Source organism: Chenopodium quinoa, unplaced genomic scaffold (assembly GCF_001683475.1).
Source record: "Chenopodium quinoa cultivar QQ74 unplaced genomic scaffold, ASM168347v1, whole genome shotgun sequence".
Taxonomy (NCBI): domain Eukaryota; kingdom Viridiplantae; phylum Streptophyta; class Magnoliopsida; order Caryophyllales; family Amaranthaceae; genus Chenopodium; species Chenopodium quinoa.
Window position 1 is genome coordinate 797169 of NW_018744955.1, and position 21631 is coordinate 818799.

Sequence of the window (21631 nt, forward strand, 5' to 3'; positions counted from 1 at the left end):
AATTTTATCAAGGGGTAGAGATACAAGATGACACTTAACAAGTTAACATTGAATGGACTAAAACTTTCAGGATGAATATCTATACATCAATTACACAAAAATATAATGCTCTAAGTCTAACTTGTAAGTTGTAACTATCTAAATCGAAGACCAGCAAATTTCCTCTTTTACTGACTTAATCAACATATTCCAGGTACATTCATTTTGTTCTATACCTAGGAAAACTGCAGAACCTTAAGAAACCCCAGTCCAAGAAAATTCTGTCTTCAACACCATCTGGCTAACTGAACAAAACACATGACAGAATTGTGTACATACCTTTCTCATTCTCTCCTCTACAACCTACATATCATATCAACCACCCTACGTATAAACCAGCAATCACTCAAATACACACTTCAGCCGTTAGGCAGAACATCATCTCACTCATAGTATGCAGAAATGAGAACAATTTCCCCATTGAGATTAAGCTCGAGAATGGATCACATTATCAGCTTTCTGAGGCCACAGGTTCAGCAGAGGTTTCATTACTGCTGTCTTCAAATCCTGCGATTGGGAATACTTCAGATTGCAAAGATGGAGAGATATTGTTAACATGTAACCATGTTAATTCCCACAAACTATCTCCACCTAATGCACTCCTCTGAGCAAGGACTTCCCTGTTCTTCATCTCTACTAGTGTGTTCTTCAATAGTTCTAACACTAGCTCTTGGAGCTTTTCACTCTTCTTTCCTCTAATTTTGACTTTCATGTATTTTTCCATCCGACTAAGAACGCCCAGCCATAGTTTGCAAAATGCTGTCAATTGAGAGAGTTCAGGGAGTAATTGCAGAAAAACCTTAGGGAGGAGCTTTATGGCAATAATTTGTGTCCCTTCCATGTTACGATAGTCCTTCTGAGAATGCCCCTGGGAAATTTCAAGCAAATCATCAAGCATTGTGAAGATAACCAAATCGAAACATTGCAACCAGAGACTGTGTGCAAGGTGGACTTCATTTATTTCAGTCAAGCACTTCTCCAAGGATGAAACAGCATGATTTCTGACTTCTTCTCTCTGGTCCAAACAAACTTTTCTTAGGGCCTGCACAAGTCTCAGCCACATCTCCCCAATGTCCTGAGACATTTTTACAGCATCCTCCTCCACAGCTTCCTTGGTTTCACGAACCCACTTCACTAGACAACCCACAGAATCAGCCATAAGATCCAGAGCACGAATGGATCGGTCAGATTGTCCAACACGAGACTCTGCAAATTGTCTAGCAGAATCTATACACAAACTGAAATTAGAAGGAAACAAATGGGCCCCCTCAGACATCATAAACACCAAAGCATCAAATCCTGATTCAGAAGCTTCTGGGTGTCGGGCGGTGACAGAAAGAAGAGAAGTAATGGTGCGCCAACCCATTTGTGATCGGATGTGAGTGGCATTTGCTTTGACTAAGCGAGTTACCTCTTGGGTGATCGGCTCACAGTATGCATCAGCAACTCGAGCATCGAGCTTGAGAACCAACTGCAGAGATCTAAGAAGCTCATCAGCTAGGTTTTCTTTATAAGGAAGAAGTCGCTGGCATATACGAAGAAGTCCAAATACAGCTTTCTCAACCAAGGCACAGGGCATGACAGTGGACTGTACAATATTTGCAATATGCTCATAAACCCCCTGCCAGAGAAGAACAATCCTATCTCGGTTGTTCAACGTAATAGCAATTAATAATTCAAGACAGAAAACAGCAGTGTCTTCATCTTCTGGTGAACCAGCCCCTTTCTGAGGCCTACCAGCAGCCCATATGAGTGCTCGTGCAAGCTGCAATAGAGATTCGGCTTGAAGAAACTTGCTTTCTGTAAATATATTATCAATGTGACACTTCTGGATTGTCTGGAGCGTACGCTGATGAGCAGCAAGTTGTTGCTCAGTGGGCTGTGACCTGGGCTCCTCTGTTTCCAGAGATAACAATTGGCTGAACCGGCCCATCAGCCCAGAAGACCTCCTAGGAGTACCCATGGATGCCAAATGAGGTGCAGATACTGAGTTTGAGAGGGGCTTCCCTTGCCCAGGATCAGAAGATAGCTCTGAGTCATCCGCAGCATCACTAGCAACACGGGCAGGAAGAAGACCAAGCTTGTGCAACCTTAATATGCAGTCCAGGATATTTCTCCACCCTGTGCGAATATAGTCCCCATAGCGATTTGCAATGGTGAACACCGTAACAGTGGCCATCCTAGCTTTCATGTCATCACCAAATGCCAAAACAGGTTCTTCGACAGAAGATGAATTTAAAAGGGATGTAAACTTGCAAAGAGAAACAACTAAATCATCAAGAACATCTTCAAGGTGGTGGCAGGCGGATATCTTTGCGACAGCTAAGAAGCCATCAATGCAAGTTCGATAAACATCAACATGTTCTGCATGATCAAAAACCACAGAAATGGCAGCAATTGTAGGACCGGACATTATAGCAAACATATCATGATCAAGATAAGCCCTTGTATCTGCCACAATATATGGTGCAGTCTTCTTACATTTGTGCATTAGATCGATCCAACGGCTTGGATTCATCTCAGCAAATCCGGCACCCTGTTCAGGTGTCGTGCGAATCTCATTTTTGCAGATAGAATGGTATAATTCTGACAGATATTCACGTGGGAGATCCTCACCATCATTTATATGACGGTTATTGCGAATAAAGTCCTCTTCAGTCATTTTTTTCTTAACTTGTACATTGTGCAGATCCGTGTTCAGCATTATGATGGAATATGATAGTAAAAATGCAGCATCTTTGTTGGCCAAAACATGCGACGATTGTTCATAGTATCGTTCTGAGAATGCCTCAAGCACTCTCTGTATCTTTTGTGACTCTCCAGGAAGTCTGAAAGTTTCCAAAAATAGTCTCAGAGCTGTGTCCAAATTCATATCTTGGAAATCAAAAGTCTGAGCAAATTCGTGAAGAACTTGAACACAAAATTCATCATGATTACCTAGAAAGTCCCCCACAAGATTTTTATCTAACCCAGCAGTATATCTGAAGAAGCAAGCCACACTCTGCGGATCAAGTTTTTCAGGCAACAAGTGTGTCCCTTGAAGAAACTCTAACCCTTTTTTAGGATCCCGATTAAAGTGATCAGCACCAATCATCAATCTTCTCTTGATATATTTCCTACGACGGACAAATGGAACCCAGTGATTAGGATCACTATAATTGTCACATTTCACCATCCAAAATGGAGCATACTCCTCAAGACTCACAGGTGCCTGCTCCAAGCCAAGAGATCCATTGCCAATCCTTTCAGCCATCCCCTGAATAACAGCTATCAGCCCATCAAGAGCAAGAATGTGCATAGAAGACAGAGGAGAGTTCACAGGAAAAGCACTCTTTGACAACAAATTAGCAAGATCTTCAAACACATTGCTGCATGTTATGTCGCAATCTAAGTTAGCATACATCTCTACCATAAATGTCTTTTGCCTGCAGAAGTCAACAAGGGCCTCCATTGCAGCCTCTTGCTGCTGGTAAGAAGCACCATATCTGCTCTGTGCGAGTCTTAAGATCACGCAAGAAAAGAAAGCCTCGAGTTGTAGTTTAAGCTCCATTCGTAAATGATGGTATAGATTCAGAGCTATACTACAAACCATAGAGAGAATCAGAGGACTTGGTGACAGACCAAAAAGCATCAAGTTGCGGAAGAGGTCGTCCTGTATCAAGTTTAGTAAGCTGGGATGACTGAGAAAAGAAGCCCCACCTAACTCAATAGCTGAATTTATGAGACCCAAGGCAAAGAGAGGTGCATCCTCATCAACGGCCAAGCCATTAGATCTAGGACCAATTCCAACGTGGTCGACAACATTAAGCAGTGAACACAGAAAATTAAAGATCTCAAACATAGAAGGTACTCCATACGGCTCCGTCATCACATGTAAATCATATGCCTTTGACTCCTTCCCATTCTCAGCACCATTTTCATCCACAGCACCAGCACCCACACCCACTGGAGCTACTGAACCAAAATTAGCAGTGGGATCATCATATTCAGAATTACCATTTCCATTATTGAACGGCACAGCTGAAAAATTGAATTCGTTATCAAGGCCAACAATCTGCATGAGGATAAAAGATTCAATTACATGACCTATCAGTAAAGTTGTAATAGGTTAACTCGATGTATAAAAAGTAATACCATTCACCATAATTCAACCCACTTTAATATAATTAAAAGAATAAAGAGTTTTTTAAGCATAACATTTAATATATAGTCATATGATTGAGCATTAATTGACATGAGGAATATTTTGCTGGATAAAAACTTTATCCCAACATATAAGGCAAAAGGAAATCGCCAACATAGCAAGACATGCATCTCCAACATAATCAAAGAACCTTACGCTTTGTTTGGATAGCAAAGAAGGAAGGAAAAGAAGGGGAGGGAAAATGGAGGAAGGGAAGGGAAAAGAAAGGGAGGGGGAGGTGAGCTCCATTTTCCCTCCAAATCTCTCCAATTTTGGAGAGATTATGGTTATTATAGAGAGAGGGAAAATGGATCCCTCTCTCTCCTTCCCCTTCCTTCCCCCAATCTTTTACCAAAACAAGAGATTTTGTCCCCCTCCATTTCTCTTCTCTTCTTTTCCTTCCATTTCTTCCTATCCAAACAAAGTGTTAAGGTAAAATGAAGGTCTCCAAAAGATCCTGCAATGTTGGTCATGATGATCTTATGAATTTTTGTGATAGAATTGGAGATGGGTTATCAACTTGGTTCAACAACCTAAAATGGATAATGAACAATAGATTACAAGTACACCACTGTAATACTGTATGCAGTGGTGCGTTCCACCTGGCGCAAACAACAAAAGATCTCCTTTCCCTATCACAATCAGCCACCTGCCCTTTCTCCAAAGTAGTCATCACCTTTGAATGGGTAGTTACTAGCCAACAAACCCTAGCTGGAATATTGTGAGTGTGATCTTCCTTGCCTGTGCCCATTCAAAGGATGTATGTACACAATACACCTAAGCAGCACTGAAACTTTTAGAATCTGGCATTCCAGTGTAATGTAAAATCATTCAGAGATTGAAACAACCAAATGCACTAGAACGTCTCATAAAGAAAAGGGAATCTCCCAAAACATAGTCCAAATGTCCAAATCATAGCACTGACAGCAACAGTTTATCATTGACTTCCCAGCAAGTGAGCAAGGTGCATCTTTTCCCTTAGTGTTGATAATATATGTGATGGTATTGTTGACTTTATTTGCTAATGGAGCCTTAGCTTCAGTGATCACTATATGTAAGTGAGCAAGGACAAAGAAATATGGTTTCAGAAATTATTTCATGTCTCATTTTATCTAGTTTTGGACATAGTTTCCCGCTTTTTAATTCTTCTTTTCCCGAATTCCATATCCATTTCTGCTTCTGCTCCTTGTGATTCCTAGATACACACTCACATAGTCAAATTAAGAGTAGGATAGACCTTCTTGCCCGCAATGGAAGGAAGTATTACTACCGCATCAAGAAAAGAGGAAACCAAGAAAGAAATAACCAAACATTTTCTAAAAGACTTAATATATAGACCCATATACTTGGCCTTTGTTGTTGTTTTAAGTGGAGATGGAGACAAGATGTAAAGAACTAGTGGGAAAATGAAAAGAGGGCTACCAACTGATGATGTATCCAGATCCATGGCAAGACCCGCAAGAGGAAAATCAAAACAAGAGACACCTGATCTATGGTATCAGTGAACAGTGAGGAGGGAAACTTTGTTAGAATTACCATGCTAAAAGAGACAAACATGTCCTTAAACCAAATCAAGCATGAGCTTAAAGTGTGACTCTGCTTTGTCCTACAGACAGTATGTCGGAAAACCGATAAAAATCCTAAAAGCTGTTAAAACATAACACATAACAGCCATTAGAATGGCGATATGACTGATAGGCTTTCTTCCCCTAGGCTACATTTAACATTAGAACTTTTTTAATACGTGGTAATCTTGTATAAACTAGGCAATTTCAAACCTAAATTTGGAAGAACAAGAAAGCATACAAGGAAACAAAACTTGTAAAAATGAATGACATAACTGTTTTTAAGCCAAAGAGATTAGAAAGGCGGGGATGAGCTGTACCTCTGAATTTATTGAGCCTCTGTTGACCACAGAATTCTCTATGCCCTCAACTTCAGGAAGATGTGAAAAGATACTCCTAACAAGTTCACGCATTGTATGTGCTGCCATTCCTTGCAACAATTCACCTTTTGTTGTGGCTTGATGAACAATTCGGAAACAGGTATTAACAATAGTACAAACATGCTGATTACTCAATACAACAGATGCTTTACATTTCATACAAGCCAGCAGAACCTGAAGAATCTTGGTCAAAACAACCTCTTCTGATGCAGGATCAGTCACCTCAAACCGACAACTGGTAACAGCATCAACAACCAAATGCATGGCATCTTCAATATTTGTGGTGTTAAGATCAAGCACGTCAAGAGTTAAGATCTTGTACACAGATGACAAAGCAACACTGGTAATGGGAGCGCCAGTTTCATCAGAACGAATAACATCTAAAAATGGTTGGAGGTACAAAACAGGATTGATATTATGCCACTGTTGTTGCCACACAAAGACTTGCTTACGCAAAGCTTTCAAAGATTGGATAAGAGAATGTTCTAACTGGTCATCCCCTGACATGTAGCGACCACCCCATCTCACATTCCTTCTCATGATTGCCAATACAGCACCAATTTCTGAGTTAATCATACATGATAAAGCAGCTTTGTCAGATGATGCAACTTCAGATTCTTCAGGTTCTTCTTCAATAGCCTTTATACCAGATTGCATCTTTAGACGACCCATGTTCACACTACGTGTTTGCAAAATGCAAACCAAAAAGTTCACAGAAATGCACAGCCAATATCTGAAATAAGCAACACAAGGTGCCAAATCATATTACTAGAACCTAACAGGAGTGACAGCTAAGCAATTAATCAATGAATGTTGAGGAACTAGTATACAGAAAGATACCTACTGGAACCAATAAAAATACTCCATCTAATTCTGTTCGCATCAAGAATTCAGTTCAATCTACTTAAATTTGCAATGGTAATCATATTGTAAAATGCAAAATGGCACTTAACATTGCATTGTTAAAATAAGATGACCTGTTAAGGCTGTAATCCTACAATGACTTGTACATTAAATTTGTAGGAGTACTAAATAAATTTCCAAACTCTATTTAAGTTTATTTTACGGACGGAGGGATTATAAGTGACTTGTGATTCCAATGGCTGATAATTCTAGAAATCCGCTCATTTCCTTGTTAAAAATCTAACACCTAAAACAACAATCTCTATAATACTGATACAAACCTCTACATATCCTACATTGCAAAAACTACAACTCAATGAAACTCCATAACATAATGACACAAAACACCATTAAAGCCTTCCTTCGATCACCATATATACAGGCCTGTCCCTGAGCTAATTTCATAGTTCAATTCTAACATTAAACAATTCTGCAACAAATTAACAACCAGATTTGATTCAATAATCACATAAATAATTTTAGGGAGGAAAGGCATATTTGATTCAATCATCAATTTTCTAGCAACATAATCGCTGGTTATGATCTTTGATATAATCTTAGTAATTAGAACAAATAGCTCAAAATTTCGAACCCTAAACTTACTACACTGACAATTACATTAAACTATATCAACGATAAACCCTAGATTGTGAAATTGACATGATGATTACAAAAAAGAAACAACAAATTACCTAAGAAGCTGCTGCAATGGCGGATACAAGTATCAGAAGGCGCTTCAATGGAGAACGTTGACTGCACTTCAATGGCGAGCTGAGAGAGAGAGGAGCAGGAGGAAGAAGAAGAGGAGGTAGGGGGCTACGCTGATCAGTTTTTTTTTTTTTTTTTTTTTTTTTTTTTTTCTTATTGGCAATTACTGTTCAATGGGTTCAAGTGGCCAAGTGGGGCCACTTTCATTTTTCTTTTTTTTTTTGGGTTTTTCTAAGCTATACTCCTAAGGTATTTGAGTTTCTAAGGTGTATTCATGTTTTTTCAAGTTTCTAAGTTATGCCCCTCAATTCACTACCATTAATGAATGGTACCCTGTTTGGGATTTCCATGTCACCTAAAGTTAACTATAAATTTAATAAAAAGATGATAAAAGGTAAGGAAATGGTAGGAGAAAGAAATCTTAGCCACCGCAACCCTAATAATGAAATCTGAAGCCACGAAATCACTCTCTCAAATAACTTTTAAACAACTTATAAGGGTACATTTTAGTATTGATAAAGAGTTGAAGGGCACAACTTAGAAACTTGAAAAAGTATGGGTACACCTTAAAAACTCGAATACCTTAGGGGTATAGTTTAGAAGTGGCCATGGGAAGTTTTTTTTCTTTCTTTTTTTTTTTTCTTATTGGCAATTACTGTTCAATGGGTTCAAGTGGCCAAGTGGGGCCACTTTCATTTTTCTTTTTTTTTTTTGGGTTTTTTCTAAGCTATACTCCTAAGGTATTTGAGTTTCTAAGGTGTATCCATGTTTTTTCAAGTTTCTAAGTTATGCCCCTCAATTCACTACCATTAATGAATGGTACCCTGTTTGGGACTTCCATGTCACCTAAAGCTAACTATAAATTTAATAAAAAGATGATAAAAGGTAAGGAAATGGTAGGAGAAAGAAATCTTAGCCACCGCAACCCTAATAATGAAATCTGAAGCCACGAAATCACTCTCTCAAATAACTTTTAAACAACTAATAAGGGTACATTTTAGTATTGATAAAGAGTTGAAGGGCACAACTTAGAAACTTGAAAAAGTATGGGTACACCTTAAAAACTCGAATACCTTAGGGGTATAGCTTAGAAGTGGCCAAGCTGGGAAGTTTTTTTTCTTTCTTTTTTTTTTTCTTATTGGCAATTACTGTTCAATGGGTTCAAGTGGCCAAGTGGGGCCACTTTCATTTTTCTTTTTTTTTTCACATTGAAATTCTTCATTTTCAAATTCCTCAAATAAAAATTCTCCATTTCCAAAGAAAATTTTATACTCCCTTCATATTTTAATACTCTACGCTCAAATTATTGAGAGGAGAAGTTTGGATTTTATTTTACGGACGGATATTAAATTTGTACAAGTTCGGATTTTATTTTACGGGCGGATAGGAGAGAGATAGAGATAATTCATTAACTAAAAGGAAAAGTGATGCATCAAAATCAAAACTTTTATTTTTTAAAAAGTGTGCATCTATAACAGTATGAAGGAAGTATGATAGTTGAGAGACAATCGAGTGACGAATTGGTTGGTCCACCGCGGGATTACCCAACACATTTGTCGCATTATTTATAATTTTTGTTCTCGTTTATCTTTAATGGTAGAGTTCTAGAGGAGGATAATAGGAGCTTGACTTTTCCACGACTTGTCCCTCCTTAGGTAGTTTTTTTTTCTTAGCTTCTTCGTTGTTTTGTTTTACCTTTGCTTTTTTAAAAAAAAAAAATCATTGGAACTCCTTTCCTCATTCGAATAAAAAAAATTGCATGTATAACATAAGAGCCCTAAGTTAACATTGGATATTGATAGAATTTTATTGAAATAAGCAATTTGGTTCAAGAAAAATTATAAAGAGTACTAGGGAAATCGAGGTAGAGTTGAAGGAATTGAGAAATAATCAATAGACTCCACTAAGACGGAAAAAAAATTCGGAGTTTGTACATGTTTTTTCTCTATCTCTCCTCATCACATGAATCAGTATGTTTATTACTCTCTATCTCTCCTCTTTTTAAAGTTTCTATTCTATTCGTATGTTGCAATATTTAAATAACCGAATATAACAAGGAGTAATCTTTCTGGTTGCTCTATTCATCTATTGTTATGCTTTAGTTTTGGAATATCCAATTTTGCAAAAATGAGTGGCTTCCAAAAATGAAAGGAAATAGGACACGTGGAGGCACATGATAGACCAAAATTCATAGAAGAGATATAGTAGCCACAAACAAACGGGCCCTCGTAATCCCAACTCGTCATTGTGAGTGAGTGTTAACAACCATTTCTTTTCTTTCTTTCTATCTTCCTCTTGTAGTCCAACTTATTTTGGTGGTTTTGTTTAGATTTTGTATACCACATTCAAAGTTCCTTAGGAAAATCGACCTCGTAGGACGACTGCGAGCACTTGATACCACAATTGGGTTGCAATAGACTGTGATCAGCTCCTGCAGCGTGCAGAAACTATATCATCTGCTAGGAAAAATAATGATGGCCACAAGTAACAGTTGCGGGTACTCGCAGTTGTACCATTACCATGTTCTTAATAATCATGTTAATGTTAATGTGATAAGGTCTCCTACCCAAAATTTGAAAACTAAGCACTTTGCAAATAATGGAACATCATTGTCATCACTATCCGGCGGCCTGTCAGTATCTCGTGCAATGATCAGCTACTGCTGCTGCAGGAGCAATGACAGTAGCAATTCTAACAGCACCAGGTGCTGCAGGTTTGTAGTCAGAGCCACAGGAACTGATTCGTCGTCAGCCTCAGGCCAACAGCAAGAAGAAAAAGAAGACGAAGCAGAAGCAGAAGAAGAAAAGTATGAAGAGTATGAGGTGGAATTAGAGCAGCCTCTTGGATTGAAATTTGCCAAAGGAAGAGATGGCGGTACCTATATTGATGCCATTGCCCCAGGGTATTCTGCTGATAAAACAGGACAGTTCAGTGTAGGGGACAAAGTTATCTCCACTAGTGCAGTGTTCGGGACTGAAATCTGGCCTGCTGCTGAGTATGGTAGAACGATGTACACTATCCGTCAGAGGATTGGCCCTCTCTACATGAAAATGCAGAGACGCTTTGGTAATCTTGATTATGCTGGCGAGATGTCTGAGAAGGAAATTATCCGTGCTGAAAGAAATTCTGGTGTTATCAGTGACCGTGTCAGAGAGATTCAAGTAAGCTAGACCCTGTCAGGCTAACTACACCACTTTCAGGCATATAAATCATATCATTCTAGGAGTTCTGACAGTATGTATTTGTTTGCAGCGCCAAAATTACCAGAGGAAAATAGAGCAGAAAGAGCGCAGAGAAAGGGAACTTCGGGAAGGCCTCCAACTTTACAAGTATGTATCAACAATCTTTCCATTCTTCTGTTGCCTGTTAGTGTACTGTTTGATTGTGTTTAGTTCTGTTTCCTCTAATTTTCCTTTACTTTGCCACTTCATTCATCAAAGGAGTGGAAATTATGAGGAAGCTCGTGAGAAGTTTGAATCAGTTCTAGGATCTAGGCCAACTACAACAGAAGCTTCAGTAGCTAGTTACAATGTTGCTTGCTGTTATTCAAAGCTTAATCAGGTACTGTAATACTTTTCTTCTCAGTCCTTAACTCTTAACTATTCCTAAGCTACTGAAGCTATTAAGTGATAGGCATTTATGCAATTAATATAAACTCGTTCTGATATCTGAGTTGCTTCCATTCCAAACTGAGATTTTATATTTGACTTCTGCTGGAGCTTTGTGTGTGTTTCATATTGAAGTCTGAACAACTGAGATCAGATTATATAATTTATGCAATGTTCAAATAGTAGTGTGCCATTAACCAGATAGAGTTGGCTCAATTCTTATATACTCGAACATTATTGCTTGCAAATCATGTTCAACCACACCCTATGATACCACTCTACTAGACACCAGTACATTATCTAGGACCATCCTTAATACTAAAGATGCAGACTGTAGAACCCTCTCGAAAGAGAGTGATCAATAAGTAACTGGCCAATAACAGAAATACCCAGAAAACCATGGACACAGGACACAGCCGTGGCCAACTTTGAAAAAATCTAATAACCAAATCTTGTAGCAACAGGAAATTTTGCATAATAACAGAACAGGCAAACAATATAAAATTTCAAAGGTTAAAACAACAAATAAGCAAAGTAGGATTGTATGAAGAAGATACCTATTAAAGTATGACACATAAAGATCATAAAGAGAGAAGTTATCAAGTGCTATCAGAAATATTGTCTCAAAATGCTAATTAGATCAAACATAATAACCTATATTATATGAAATACGACTTGACTGAGTTGATTTCAGGTTCTAAAATAGATACATGAGTAGATAGGAAGAAGCTTCCAAGTAAAAATTTAGAAGGCAGCGCACTTCCATGGACCACAATATGCCCCAGCAAAAGGTTATCCTTATGCTTTTTAAAAAACATATTAACCCCAGCAGCAACACCATTTCATATACTGGTATGTCAGTCTATGCTACTCAAGGTGGCATGGTCAGCAGTTCTGTTAAATTTCCAGAATCAAACAATCAAGTTAAAGCAGCATGCATAATGAATCCTTAAATAACTAATATACACCTTCAACATTCGTTTAACAATTAGAAAAAATAGCTGTTAATATAGTTTGAGGATCGGGGAAGTGTAATTATATAAGTATAAAACTATTGCATAGGTCTGAAGTACTCAGTAAAGACTAAGTGTCTCGTAAAGGCCTTAAAAACTATAATTTTTTATTGCTGTATCTTTGCATAGGCAAGATTCATTGGAAAGAATATTATTGTAAGATTCAGACTATGTAATTTTCATTTAGGCAACCAGATGCCCTTCTGTGTGATTATGCAAACTAATGCACTAGATTTTTATGGTGGTCTACTTCCAATTAGACAATGTTGTAGCCTTGCCAGTTCTTTTGATCATAGAGAAAATACGAAAAGTAGGTGGCAGGAAATTTTGCAAGAAACTCAAACAACAAAGAAAGAAATAATAACATTAGGGGCTCATTAGTTATTAAGACCATCAGTATTGAGCTACAACCACCAGCTTCAAACTGTAAGGTTCATTTCAATGCATATGGGAATCATGCAGCAAGCCTGCAAGACGTAAAGAAAATGATCAATAGAGCCAAAGAAAACAGTATCATTGATGTTGATGAAAGGAACCATCAGCATTTAAAACACACACCAATACACCATACCATGTTCATAACGCCCTTATATATCACAAATACGATTCAAATATACAACATAACCAAGGCTTGCTATTATATACTAGCATTTATAAGTTAACCTTATTTTAATACTATAGTCATTTAATTGCCTTCTAAATCTGTTCACAAATATGCCATTTAAGATAACTGATCCATCATACTACGTATCATGCAAACAAATCATCAAGGCAAACAGATCTACATCAAGAAAGGTGTGACAAACAGTTTTCCAGTGGTGGAAAAAATATTTTTCATTGAAAATGTTTTTTTTTCCAAAACCAAACGAATCCTTAATGCTGCAACTTAGCCTCACATCTTAATCTATCAAGCATGTTTGAAATAGACAATCAGTGACATGATTGACATCCATAAAGCTTAATCTATCTTAAGTCAAACACTGGGATATATGTGATAAATTTCAGTTTCTTACTCCATAGACTATTAAAGGAATATTACCTTCCTCGTTTATTAAATGTGCCATTAATTTAATCAACAGATACAAGCTGGTCTATCTGCACTCGAAGATGCTTTGGAAGAAGGATATGAAGATTTCAAGGTAAATTCAACTAAACATGACCACTTTTTACATGTCCTCTTCATTGTCATTTCTATCCTTAATTACAAGGTAAAAATGCATATACACTTCAATTAATGATTTTTTCATTTTCTGAATATTGTACAGAGAATTCGAACTGATCCAGACCTTGCAAACCTCAGAGCAACTGCTGAGTTTGACACTCTATTGAAAAGATTTGATGAATCATTCATCAACGAAAATGCAATCAATGCCATTAAATCTCTATTTGGATTCAACAAGAAGTAGAGAGATAATTTTATAACACTATATTTTCTTTGAGGTTATCATGTGTTAACACTGTTTGAGCACATACATGTTCCATATCATATAGAAAGAAGATTGTCCTCCTACATTCATTTAACGAAGAGATACTTGCTTTGTCAAATTTTCATAGCATGCATAATACATCACACTTTCTATTCTTTACACCTTTGTTACAGGAATTGTCTACAAACTTAACTACTACATAACCATTCAACCAGAGAAAAACAGAACAGTAATTTTTATTTTATTTCTTCAGTTTCATTTATTTGCTCATATATCAATTTGGTTTCAGAAATTATCATTAAGAAGTCCATTTTTCTGTGGAGCATTGCTTTCATGACAGATTTTAATTTGCAGTCAGAATCATATGCATTAAACTTTGACAAATCAATACCAGCTAAGACAATATCTAAATCTTTAATAGGTGCTCATAATTGAAGAATGACCATTAAAAGACCTCAAATTTACGATGATTCGTGTTATTGAACTAAGGAACAAAAATCTTTATCAGCAAATAATGTGCAAGTTCTACTAATAGTAACACGTAATTTCGAAAAACTCTTAACTAGTTCGTCTTGAATGGATCAAGGCATGCTTAATTCCTTATATTTTTTGGTTTTAATAGAACTCCTTACAAAAGATCATATTATACATCAAAATTTGGCATGTGCTACAATCCTAAACTTGTACACGTTATACACATAGCTGTTATTTTAGTAATAGATTAGCCAACTGCCAACCTACGTTGGTGTTTGATATCGTGCAATATAATGCTGACCTTGCTAAGTTGAGCCGCTGATCTGAGCATATACTAATATAAGATCCTGTATCTTGTTTTTCTTGAGGACTAAACACCAGTTTGAAACCTCTCATAGGTCAATCTGGCAAAGGAGGTAAGGGAATCGATCCCCCTCTCAAACATATATAGTTGGCGAGATACGAAGTGAGTTCTCTACCAACTCCACTAAACTAACTTAGTTGCTACAAACATGTTGGTGATGTATTTAAAGAGGTATTCAGGTGACCTACCTTCAAAATAATTTTACTACTAACAAAATGCAACAACATGCATTGAGAAATGCTCTCTCTTTAGTTTACAACCAACAAAATGCAATATGTATTATGAAATTTTCTCTAAATCTAAAGAAAATTGTGTCCCTGAAGATGGTCCATGATTTTTAGAGTCACACTCAATATCAAGTTTTGTTATTACTAATCTTACTAAGCTTTGTAGGCTTGTAGCTGGCAAAGTAGTGGCAACTGGCAAGCATAAATCAATCCTATGATAATATTAACGTGTGAAATCCTTAACTAAAATTAAGATAATTACACCCAAAACATTAAGCTAATACTACATTTTTTCTTTTAAACGATGTTTACCTAATGACCTAATCATATCACTTTAGTGATGCGGGATACCCCTAAACATTCCTTCTTCTTTTTTTTTTTTCCGTTTATACTATTCATTACTCGTTTTTCTTGATTTTGATAGCATTGACAATACTTTTATAATGAATCAAATGAAAAATTCCACTTTCAAGGAAATGTGGTTGGTGGGACTCGAACTTGGTGAATTTTCCACCAACTTCACTAAGCTTACTTGTTAAAATATATTGCGTATACATACAAAATGAATCGATCAAACCTAAGATTATCTGATACTTATATAGATTTAAACTCGATATAACTTAGCTTGAAATATCTAAAGGTTGATAAATTCAATAACCACCCATTTCAGATTAACCTCGTAACAGTGTTACCTATCCAACATTACACCCAATCTCCCTTAAGCCATTCATTCAATAACAGAAACACTCAAAACTCGAATTAATTAGATCTCAACTAAACCTATCTAAATATTAAACCGACATTGTAATAAAAATCCCACAAAAATTTAAAATCCGATTCAAATGACCCAATCGCCCTATCTAATGATAGGTATGCTGTATGCATATGTATACATGTATATTTAATCTTTCAATTAGTGAATCACCTTGACTTTTACCCCAAAACAAAATCAAAAACAAATTTTTAAACCTAAACAAAAACTAACAAAAAAATTAAGGAAATTTTGTTTTAAAAAAAAAAAAAAGACAAAGAGTGGACAATCTTACCGTCGGTGCTGACTGTTGCCTCCTTCCTTCCTCCCTCTTTCTCTTTCTCTCTCTTCTTTCTCTCTCTTACACCCCACCACGTTTCCCTCAAATCCCATAATTTTTCACTCCATTTTCAAACTTTCTCAAATACCCATTTCTCCATTACTTTCTTACAACTTTCCCTCTCTTCATTTCCCACTTCCTCTCTCCTCAAAGATTCCACCTTTTTCCAATCATGGGTCAAGAGGGCTTCACCGCCCAGAAACGGGCTACCGGCGGCGGTGGTACTCTTCCGACCACCACACTCTCCTCCTTCAGCGGCGGCGGTAACCGGTCAAGGGTGTTACCCCGTGGCCGGCAAATCGCCAAAACAATGAATAACATCAAGATCACTATTTTATGTGGGTTTGTGACCATCTTGGTCCTTCGAGGCACCATAGGGCTGAATCTCGGTACATCGAAAGTCGATGCGGAGAGACAACATCTTGAAGAGGAAGCGAGGCGGGTGATCGAGGAGATTCGATCCGATGGGGCGGAACCAGATGATGAGCCTGATATGAACCCTAATACTACTACTTTCAGTTTTGGGCCGAAGATTGGAAATTGGGATCAACAGAGAAAAGAATGGCTTGAATTGAATAAGGAATACCCGAATTTTGTCAAGGGAAAACCTCGGATTTTGCTGGTAAGTGGGTCACCTCCTAATCCTTGTGATAACCCAATTGGGGATCATTATTTGCTTAAGAGTATTAAGAATAAGATTGATTATTGTCGACTTCATGGGATTGAAATTGTGTATAATATGGCTCATTTGGATAAAGATCTTTCTGGGTATTGGTCAAAATTGCCATTGATTAGGAGGTTGATGTTATCGCATCCTGAAATTGAGTGGATTTGGTGGATGGATAGTGATGCATTGTTTACTGATATGGTTTTTGAGATTCCTGTTAGTAAGTATGAGAATCATAATTTGGTTATTCATGGATATCCTGATTTGTTAGAGAAGAAATCTTGGATTGCTTTGAATACTGGAAGTGTTTTGTTTAGGAATTGTCAGTGGACTTTGGATTTGATGGATACTTGGGCTCCTATGGGTCCTAAAGGGCCTACTAGAAATGAAGCAGGTAAGGTAGTCACTGCTTTTTTGAGTGGGAGGCCGTCTTTCGAGGCTGATGATCAATCGGCTTTGATCTATTTGTTGATCTCTCAGAAGGATGTTTGGATGAATAAGGTGTTTGTGGAGAATTCGTACTATTTGCACGGGTTTTGGACCGGATTGGTGGATAAGTATGAGGAGATGGTGGAGAAGTATCACCCGGGTTTGGGTGATGAGAGGTGGCCGTTTGTGACCCATTTCGTGGGTTGTAAACCTTGTGGGAGTTACGCGGATTATCCTGTGGAGAAGTGTTTGAAGAGTATGGAGAGAGCATTCAATTTTGCAGATAATCAGGTGTTGAAGTTGTATGGTTTTAGGCATAGGGGTTTGTTGAGTCCCAACATCAAGAGGATGAGGAACGAGACGACCACACCTTTGGTGTATGTAGATCAGTTTGACATTCGACATGGTGGATCAAAGTCATGAGATCATACAAGGTTTTAACCACAAGGGTAATACTGTATAAGCTAACCTTATTGGTTCTGCTGATTGTAACATGATTAGAGTGGTCATGTATGAGGCTATTCTTTTCTGTTTTACTTGTTAAGCTCACACATCTCTCCAGGATTCCGAAGAGCCCTTTACAAAACAGAAGAAAGTTTTGTGATTACAGAGTTACAGACCATGTTCTGCTCTCTGTCTGGGATATGTGGAAGGGAAAATCCATGGTTTTGACTCGAAATCAATATTTATTCTTAGTTTCTTATTCTTTACTCAAATTGTATTCATATGTCATGAAACGAAACATTTTGTCACACATTCTTGTAGTCTGTTTATTACATTTTCAGGAAACAAATTTATGACTTACAGTACTTGTTACTTTACTGGGTTTATGACTTGCTGTTTTCTTTTTTCTTTACTGGGTTTGCAATGTATTGGTAGAAACAATTGCTTCCATTGGGAACTATGACCAGCATTAATCATTTGGTGTCGGGAATTACTATGCAATTAGCTGAATTTCATATAGCTCTGTGCTGATCATTGCACAAATTGTTTTTACTTTGTATCATTTGTTGATGGGATCAACTGCCTGGTGCTATGTTGATATATTATGCCTGCTGGTTTTTTTTCTTTGGTGAAATTTGTGTGACTGCTGTTAATGTAAGATACAAAGTAATATTTCGTGAGCTGGTATACTTTGCCCAGCAGGTTGATACATGCTTAATTGCCTCAAGTCTCAATTTTTGCTGGTAAGTGGGTCACCTCCTAATCCTTGTGATAACCCAATTGGGGATCATTATTTGCTTAAGAGTATTAAGAATAAGATTGATTATTGTCGACTTCATGGGATTGAAATTGTGTATAATATGGCTCATTTGGATAAAGATCTTTCTGGGTATTGGTCAAAATTGCCATTGATTAGGAGGTTGATGTTATCGCATCCTGAAATTGAGTGGATTTGGTGGATGGATAGTGATGCATTGTTTACTGATATGGTTTTTGAGATTCCTGTTAGTAAGTATGAGAATCATAATTTGGTTATTCATGGATATCCTGATTTGTTAGAGAAGAAATCTTGGATTGCTTTGAATACTGGAAGTGTTTTGTTTAGGAATTGTCAGTGGACTTTGGATTTGATGGATACTTGGGCTCCTATGGGTCCTAAAGGGCCTACTAGAAATGAAGCAGGTAAGGTAGTCACTGCTTTTTTGAGTGGGAGGCCGTCTTTCGAGGCTGATGATCAATCGGCTTTGATCTATTTGTTGATCTCTCAGAAGGATGTTTGGATGAATAAGGTGTTTGTGGAGAATTCGTACTATTTGCACGGGTTTTGGACCGGATTGGTGGATAAGTATGAGGAGATGGTGGAGAAGTATCACCCGGGTTTGGGTGATGAGAGGTGGCCGTTTGTGACCCATTTCGTGGGTTGTAAACCTTGTGGGAGTTACGCGGATTATCCTGTGGAGAAGTGTTTGAAGAGTATGGAGAGAGCATTCAATTTTGCAGATAATCAGGTGTTGAAGTTGTATGGTTTTAGGCATAGGGGTTTGTTGAGTCCCAACATCAAGAGGATGAGGAACGAGACGACCACACCTTTGGTGTATGTAGATCAGTTTGACATTCGACATGGTGGATCAAAGTCATGAGATCATACAAGGTTTTAACCACAAGGGTAATACTGTATAAGCTAACCTTATTGGTTCTGCTGATTGTAACATGATTAGAGTGGTCATGTATGAGGCTATTCTTTTCTGTTTTACTTGTTAAGCTCACACATCTCTCCAGGATTCCGAAGAGCCCTTTACAAAACAGAAGAAAGTTTTGTGATTACAGAGTTACAGACCATGTTCTGCTCTCTGTCTGGGATATGTGGAAGGGAAAATCCATGGTTTTGACTCGAAATCAATATTTATTCTTAGTTTCTTATTCTTTACTCAAATTGTATTCATATGTCATGAAACGAAACATTTTGTCACACATTCTTGTAGTCTGTTTATTACATTTTCAGGAAACAAATTTATGACTTACAGTACTTGTTACTTTACTGGGTTTATGACTTGCTGTTTTCTTTTTTCTTTACTGGGTTTGCAATGTATTGGTAGAAACAATTGCTTCCATTGGGAACTATGACCAGCATTAATCATTTGGTGTCGGGAATTACTATGCAATTAGCTGAATTTCATATAGCTCTGTGCTGATCATTGCACAAATTGTTTTTACTTTGTATCATTTGTTGATGGGATCAACTGCCTGGTGCTATGTTGATATATTATGCCTGCTGGTTTTTTTTCTTTGGTGAAATTTGTGTGACTGCTGTTAATGTAAGATACAAAGTAATATTTCGTGAGCTGGTATACTTTGCCCAGCAGGTTGATACATGCTTAATTGCCTCAAGTCTCAATTTTTGCTCTAGGCAACATTATGTGATTATATTTTCATTCTTGAACTGTGAACTTAGCAACTTTTCAATGCTCATTTGCCCGCTGCAAATAACTTGCTTCAGGGCAACTTTTTAGTTGTTCCTCTCAACCACCTGTATGAGTAATTCTGTTTCCCCAATAGATGTGTGAAGGATTGTATGCAGATGGAGTATCCCTGATTTATTGGGAGTGTTTTGTGGACGAGATCTGCAAAAACATTGCTTTGTTTATTCCTTTTCGTGAGTGTTGTCGTATTGAAGCTCGGTGTGGAGATCTATTCTACAATATTTTCCAGTGTATAAATGTAAAACTGTTGTCGTATTGAAGCTCGGTGTGGAGATCTATTCTACAATATTTTTCAGTATATAAATGGAAAAACGGTTCTCTGGACACTAGAAATCTCAATTCCAGAGAGGTTTCGCTTGCATTCTGCAGCATTACAATATACCATTAACTAATTACTCATTAAACTATTTGCAGCAATATTTTGATGCTCTTGTAGTCACATTGGTCTAATTAAATTCGCAAGACTGGAACCTTCCGTCGTGCTGACAAGATCTCGTTCATGTGAGCTATCTGATGCAAGAGCTGGCTGATTCTCTGCAGCAAATTCATTGTGAAAGGTTTCAGTATAAACAACCAAGTGAACTTCACTCCCAATATTATTCATTAGTCATGTAAGAAAAGAAGGAAGTGACTGCCATAATTACTACCTAAGTTCCAATTTTAACTTTCTTTTCGTTTCTTTAAGGATTAACTTAATATGAAGTATGTGTATATAAATCTAGTCAATAAAATTCAACAAGGAATGAATGGAATTTACCTGGTCTTTCTCTCTTATGAGGAGCAGAAGGCGGTTTCGCCACTGCAGAATCTTCACGCAAGCAAGTAATGCTACCAATATCGCGGTAGCAGGAAAAATAGAGTAACACCTCCTGCTGCCACTGGTGCAAAGAAAAACCTGAAACACTTTTCTTCCAAATGTGTACATTCTAGTCCCAATGACATTCATCATGATAGAAAGCCTTGTATCTGATTTTATCTGCTGCTCTTTCGGCGAACCTATGTCTGAGCATGCAGATGACAACGATAACTGTCGTGGTGATGTATTTCTCGGTGAACCAGAGTCTTCTCCTAAAAGGGGCAAGTCTTCATGCTCACTTGGTGGGAAGATAGAATTATCACCATAGAAGTTGTCTCTTATTACCATTTCATATCCGAGTAGCTGCCCTTGTGGTGGCGGCGAAGATGGCTGATCAGATGAGTGTTGGACTAATTCCCAGTCACTGGATTCACCTGAACTCTCTGAAGTCTCAACCATCTTTCAGATTTTTTCTTTTTCTTTTTTTATTTTTTATTTTTTTACTTCTGTGGATAGAAAAGATTTTTCTTTGCATATAATGAAGAATGATTCTCAGGATTCAGATAGCATTTTGTACAATAAAAAGCTTTGACTAGGGTGGAGAAGGTTCAAGACTGGTGAAGAACATGCTGCCAATTTTAGGGTGTCCTCTTTTGCAAAGATCATATCATCTTATCTAAAATATCTTTGGTCACTCTACCATTGTCACTTTCTAAATGTCATTACCAGGGCCCCTTAACACCCCAAAAAATCTGGCAAATTCTTTGCAAGCCTCTGAACATATGGTTCAAGGTTTTAGTACATGAGAGGCGGCAACACGTTTTCGCCTGCTT

At 37.5% G+C, this 21631-nt stretch overlaps 4 protein-coding genes across 5 annotated transcripts; 2 read left to right on the top strand and 2 right to left on the bottom strand.

Moving 5' to 3' along the window:
* Window positions 1-28: 28 nt before the first annotated feature.
* Window positions 29-8631, bottom strand: LOC110706370 (ARF guanine-nucleotide exchange factor GNOM-like). Its single transcript, XM_021884285.1, has 3 exons — window positions 7763-8631; window positions 6108-6900; window positions 29-4093 (listed from the first exon to the last, which is right to left on the bottom strand). Exons 2-3 carry the CDS (start codon window positions 6837-6839, stop codon window positions 491-493), a joined length of 4335 nt encoding a protein of 1444 aa, XP_021739977.1. The 5' UTR covers window positions 6840-6900; window positions 7763-8631; the 3' UTR covers window positions 29-490.
* Window positions 8632-10008: 1377 nt separating this feature from the next.
* LOC110706373 (protein MET1, chloroplastic-like) lies at window positions 10009-13985 on the top strand. Its single transcript, XM_021884289.1, has 5 exons — window positions 10009-10939; window positions 11031-11107; window positions 11219-11339; window positions 13479-13538; window positions 13665-13985. The coding sequence occupies exons 1-5, from the start codon at window positions 10250-10252 to the stop codon at window positions 13803-13805; spliced, it is 1089 nt and encodes a 362-aa protein (XP_021739981.1). The 5' UTR covers window positions 10009-10249; the 3' UTR covers window positions 13806-13985.
* Window positions 13986-15536: 1551 nt separating this feature from the next.
* LOC110706374 (probable xyloglucan 6-xylosyltransferase 5) lies at window positions 15537-19684 on the top strand. Of its 2 annotated transcripts, XM_021884291.1 has the most exons (2): window positions 15537-16604; window positions 18266-19684. In XM_021884291.1, exons 1-2 carry the CDS (start codon window positions 16155-16157, stop codon window positions 19160-19162), a joined length of 1347 nt encoding a protein of 448 aa, XP_021739983.1. In that variant the 5' UTR covers window positions 15537-16154; the 3' UTR covers window positions 19163-19684. The 2 variants fall into 2 exon arrangements, with proteins under 2 accessions (XP_021739983.1, XP_021739982.1); XM_021884290.1 differs by lacking the exon at window positions 18266-19684 and having other exon boundaries at window positions 15540-18023.
* Window positions 19685-19807: 123 nt separating this feature from the next.
* On the bottom strand, window positions 19808-21556 carry LOC110706375. Its single transcript, XM_021884292.1, has 2 exons — window positions 20760-21556; window positions 19808-20536 (listed from the first exon to the last, which is right to left on the bottom strand). The coding sequence occupies exons 1-2, from the start codon at window positions 21255-21257 to the stop codon at window positions 20453-20455; spliced, it is 582 nt and encodes a 193-aa protein (XP_021739984.1). The 5' UTR covers window positions 21258-21556; the 3' UTR covers window positions 19808-20452.
* Window positions 21557-21631: the final 75 nt, after the last annotated feature.

What these genes read in the sequence shown, in the direction of transcription:
- LOC110706370 (XM_021884285.1), bottom strand. Translation starts at nt 6,839, where the DNA reads ATGGGTCGTCTAAAGATGCAATCTGGTATAAAGGCTATTGAAGAAGAA. An exon ending in GAGGCTCAATAAATTCAGAG is followed by an intron (nt 4,094 to 6,107) that starts GTACAGCTCATC and finishes ATCCTCATGCAG; the next exon opens with ATTGTTGGCCTTGATAACGA.
- LOC110706373 (XM_021884289.1), top strand. Translation starts at nt 10,250, where the DNA reads ATGATGGCCACAAGTAACAGTTGCGGGTACTCGCAGTTGTACCATTAC. An exon ending in GTTATTCAAAGCTTAATCAG is followed by an intron (nt 11,340 to 13,478) that starts GTACTGTAATAC and finishes TTTAATCAACAG; the next exon opens with ATACAAGCTGGTCTATCTGC. An exon ending in AAGGATATGAAGATTTCAAG is followed by an intron (nt 13,539 to 13,664) that starts GTAAATTCAACT and finishes AATATTGTACAG; the next exon opens with AGAATTCGAACTGATCCAGA.
- LOC110706374 (XM_021884291.1), top strand. Translation starts at nt 16,155, where the DNA reads ATGGGTCAAGAGGGCTTCACCGCCCAGAAACGGGCTACCGGCGGCGGT. An exon ending in GAAAACCTCGGATTTTGCTG is followed by an intron (nt 16,605 to 18,265) that starts GTAAGTGGGTCA and finishes CAATTTTTGCTG; the next exon opens with GTAAGTGGGTCACCTCCTAA.
- LOC110706375 (XM_021884292.1), bottom strand. Translation starts at nt 21,257, where the DNA reads ATGGTTGAGACTTCAGAGAGTTCAGGTGAATCCAGTGACTGGGAATTA. An exon ending in TCATAAGAGAGAAAGACCAG is followed by an intron (nt 20,537 to 20,759) that starts GTAAATTCCATT and finishes AATTTGCTGCAG; the next exon opens with AGAATCAGCCAGCTCTTGCA.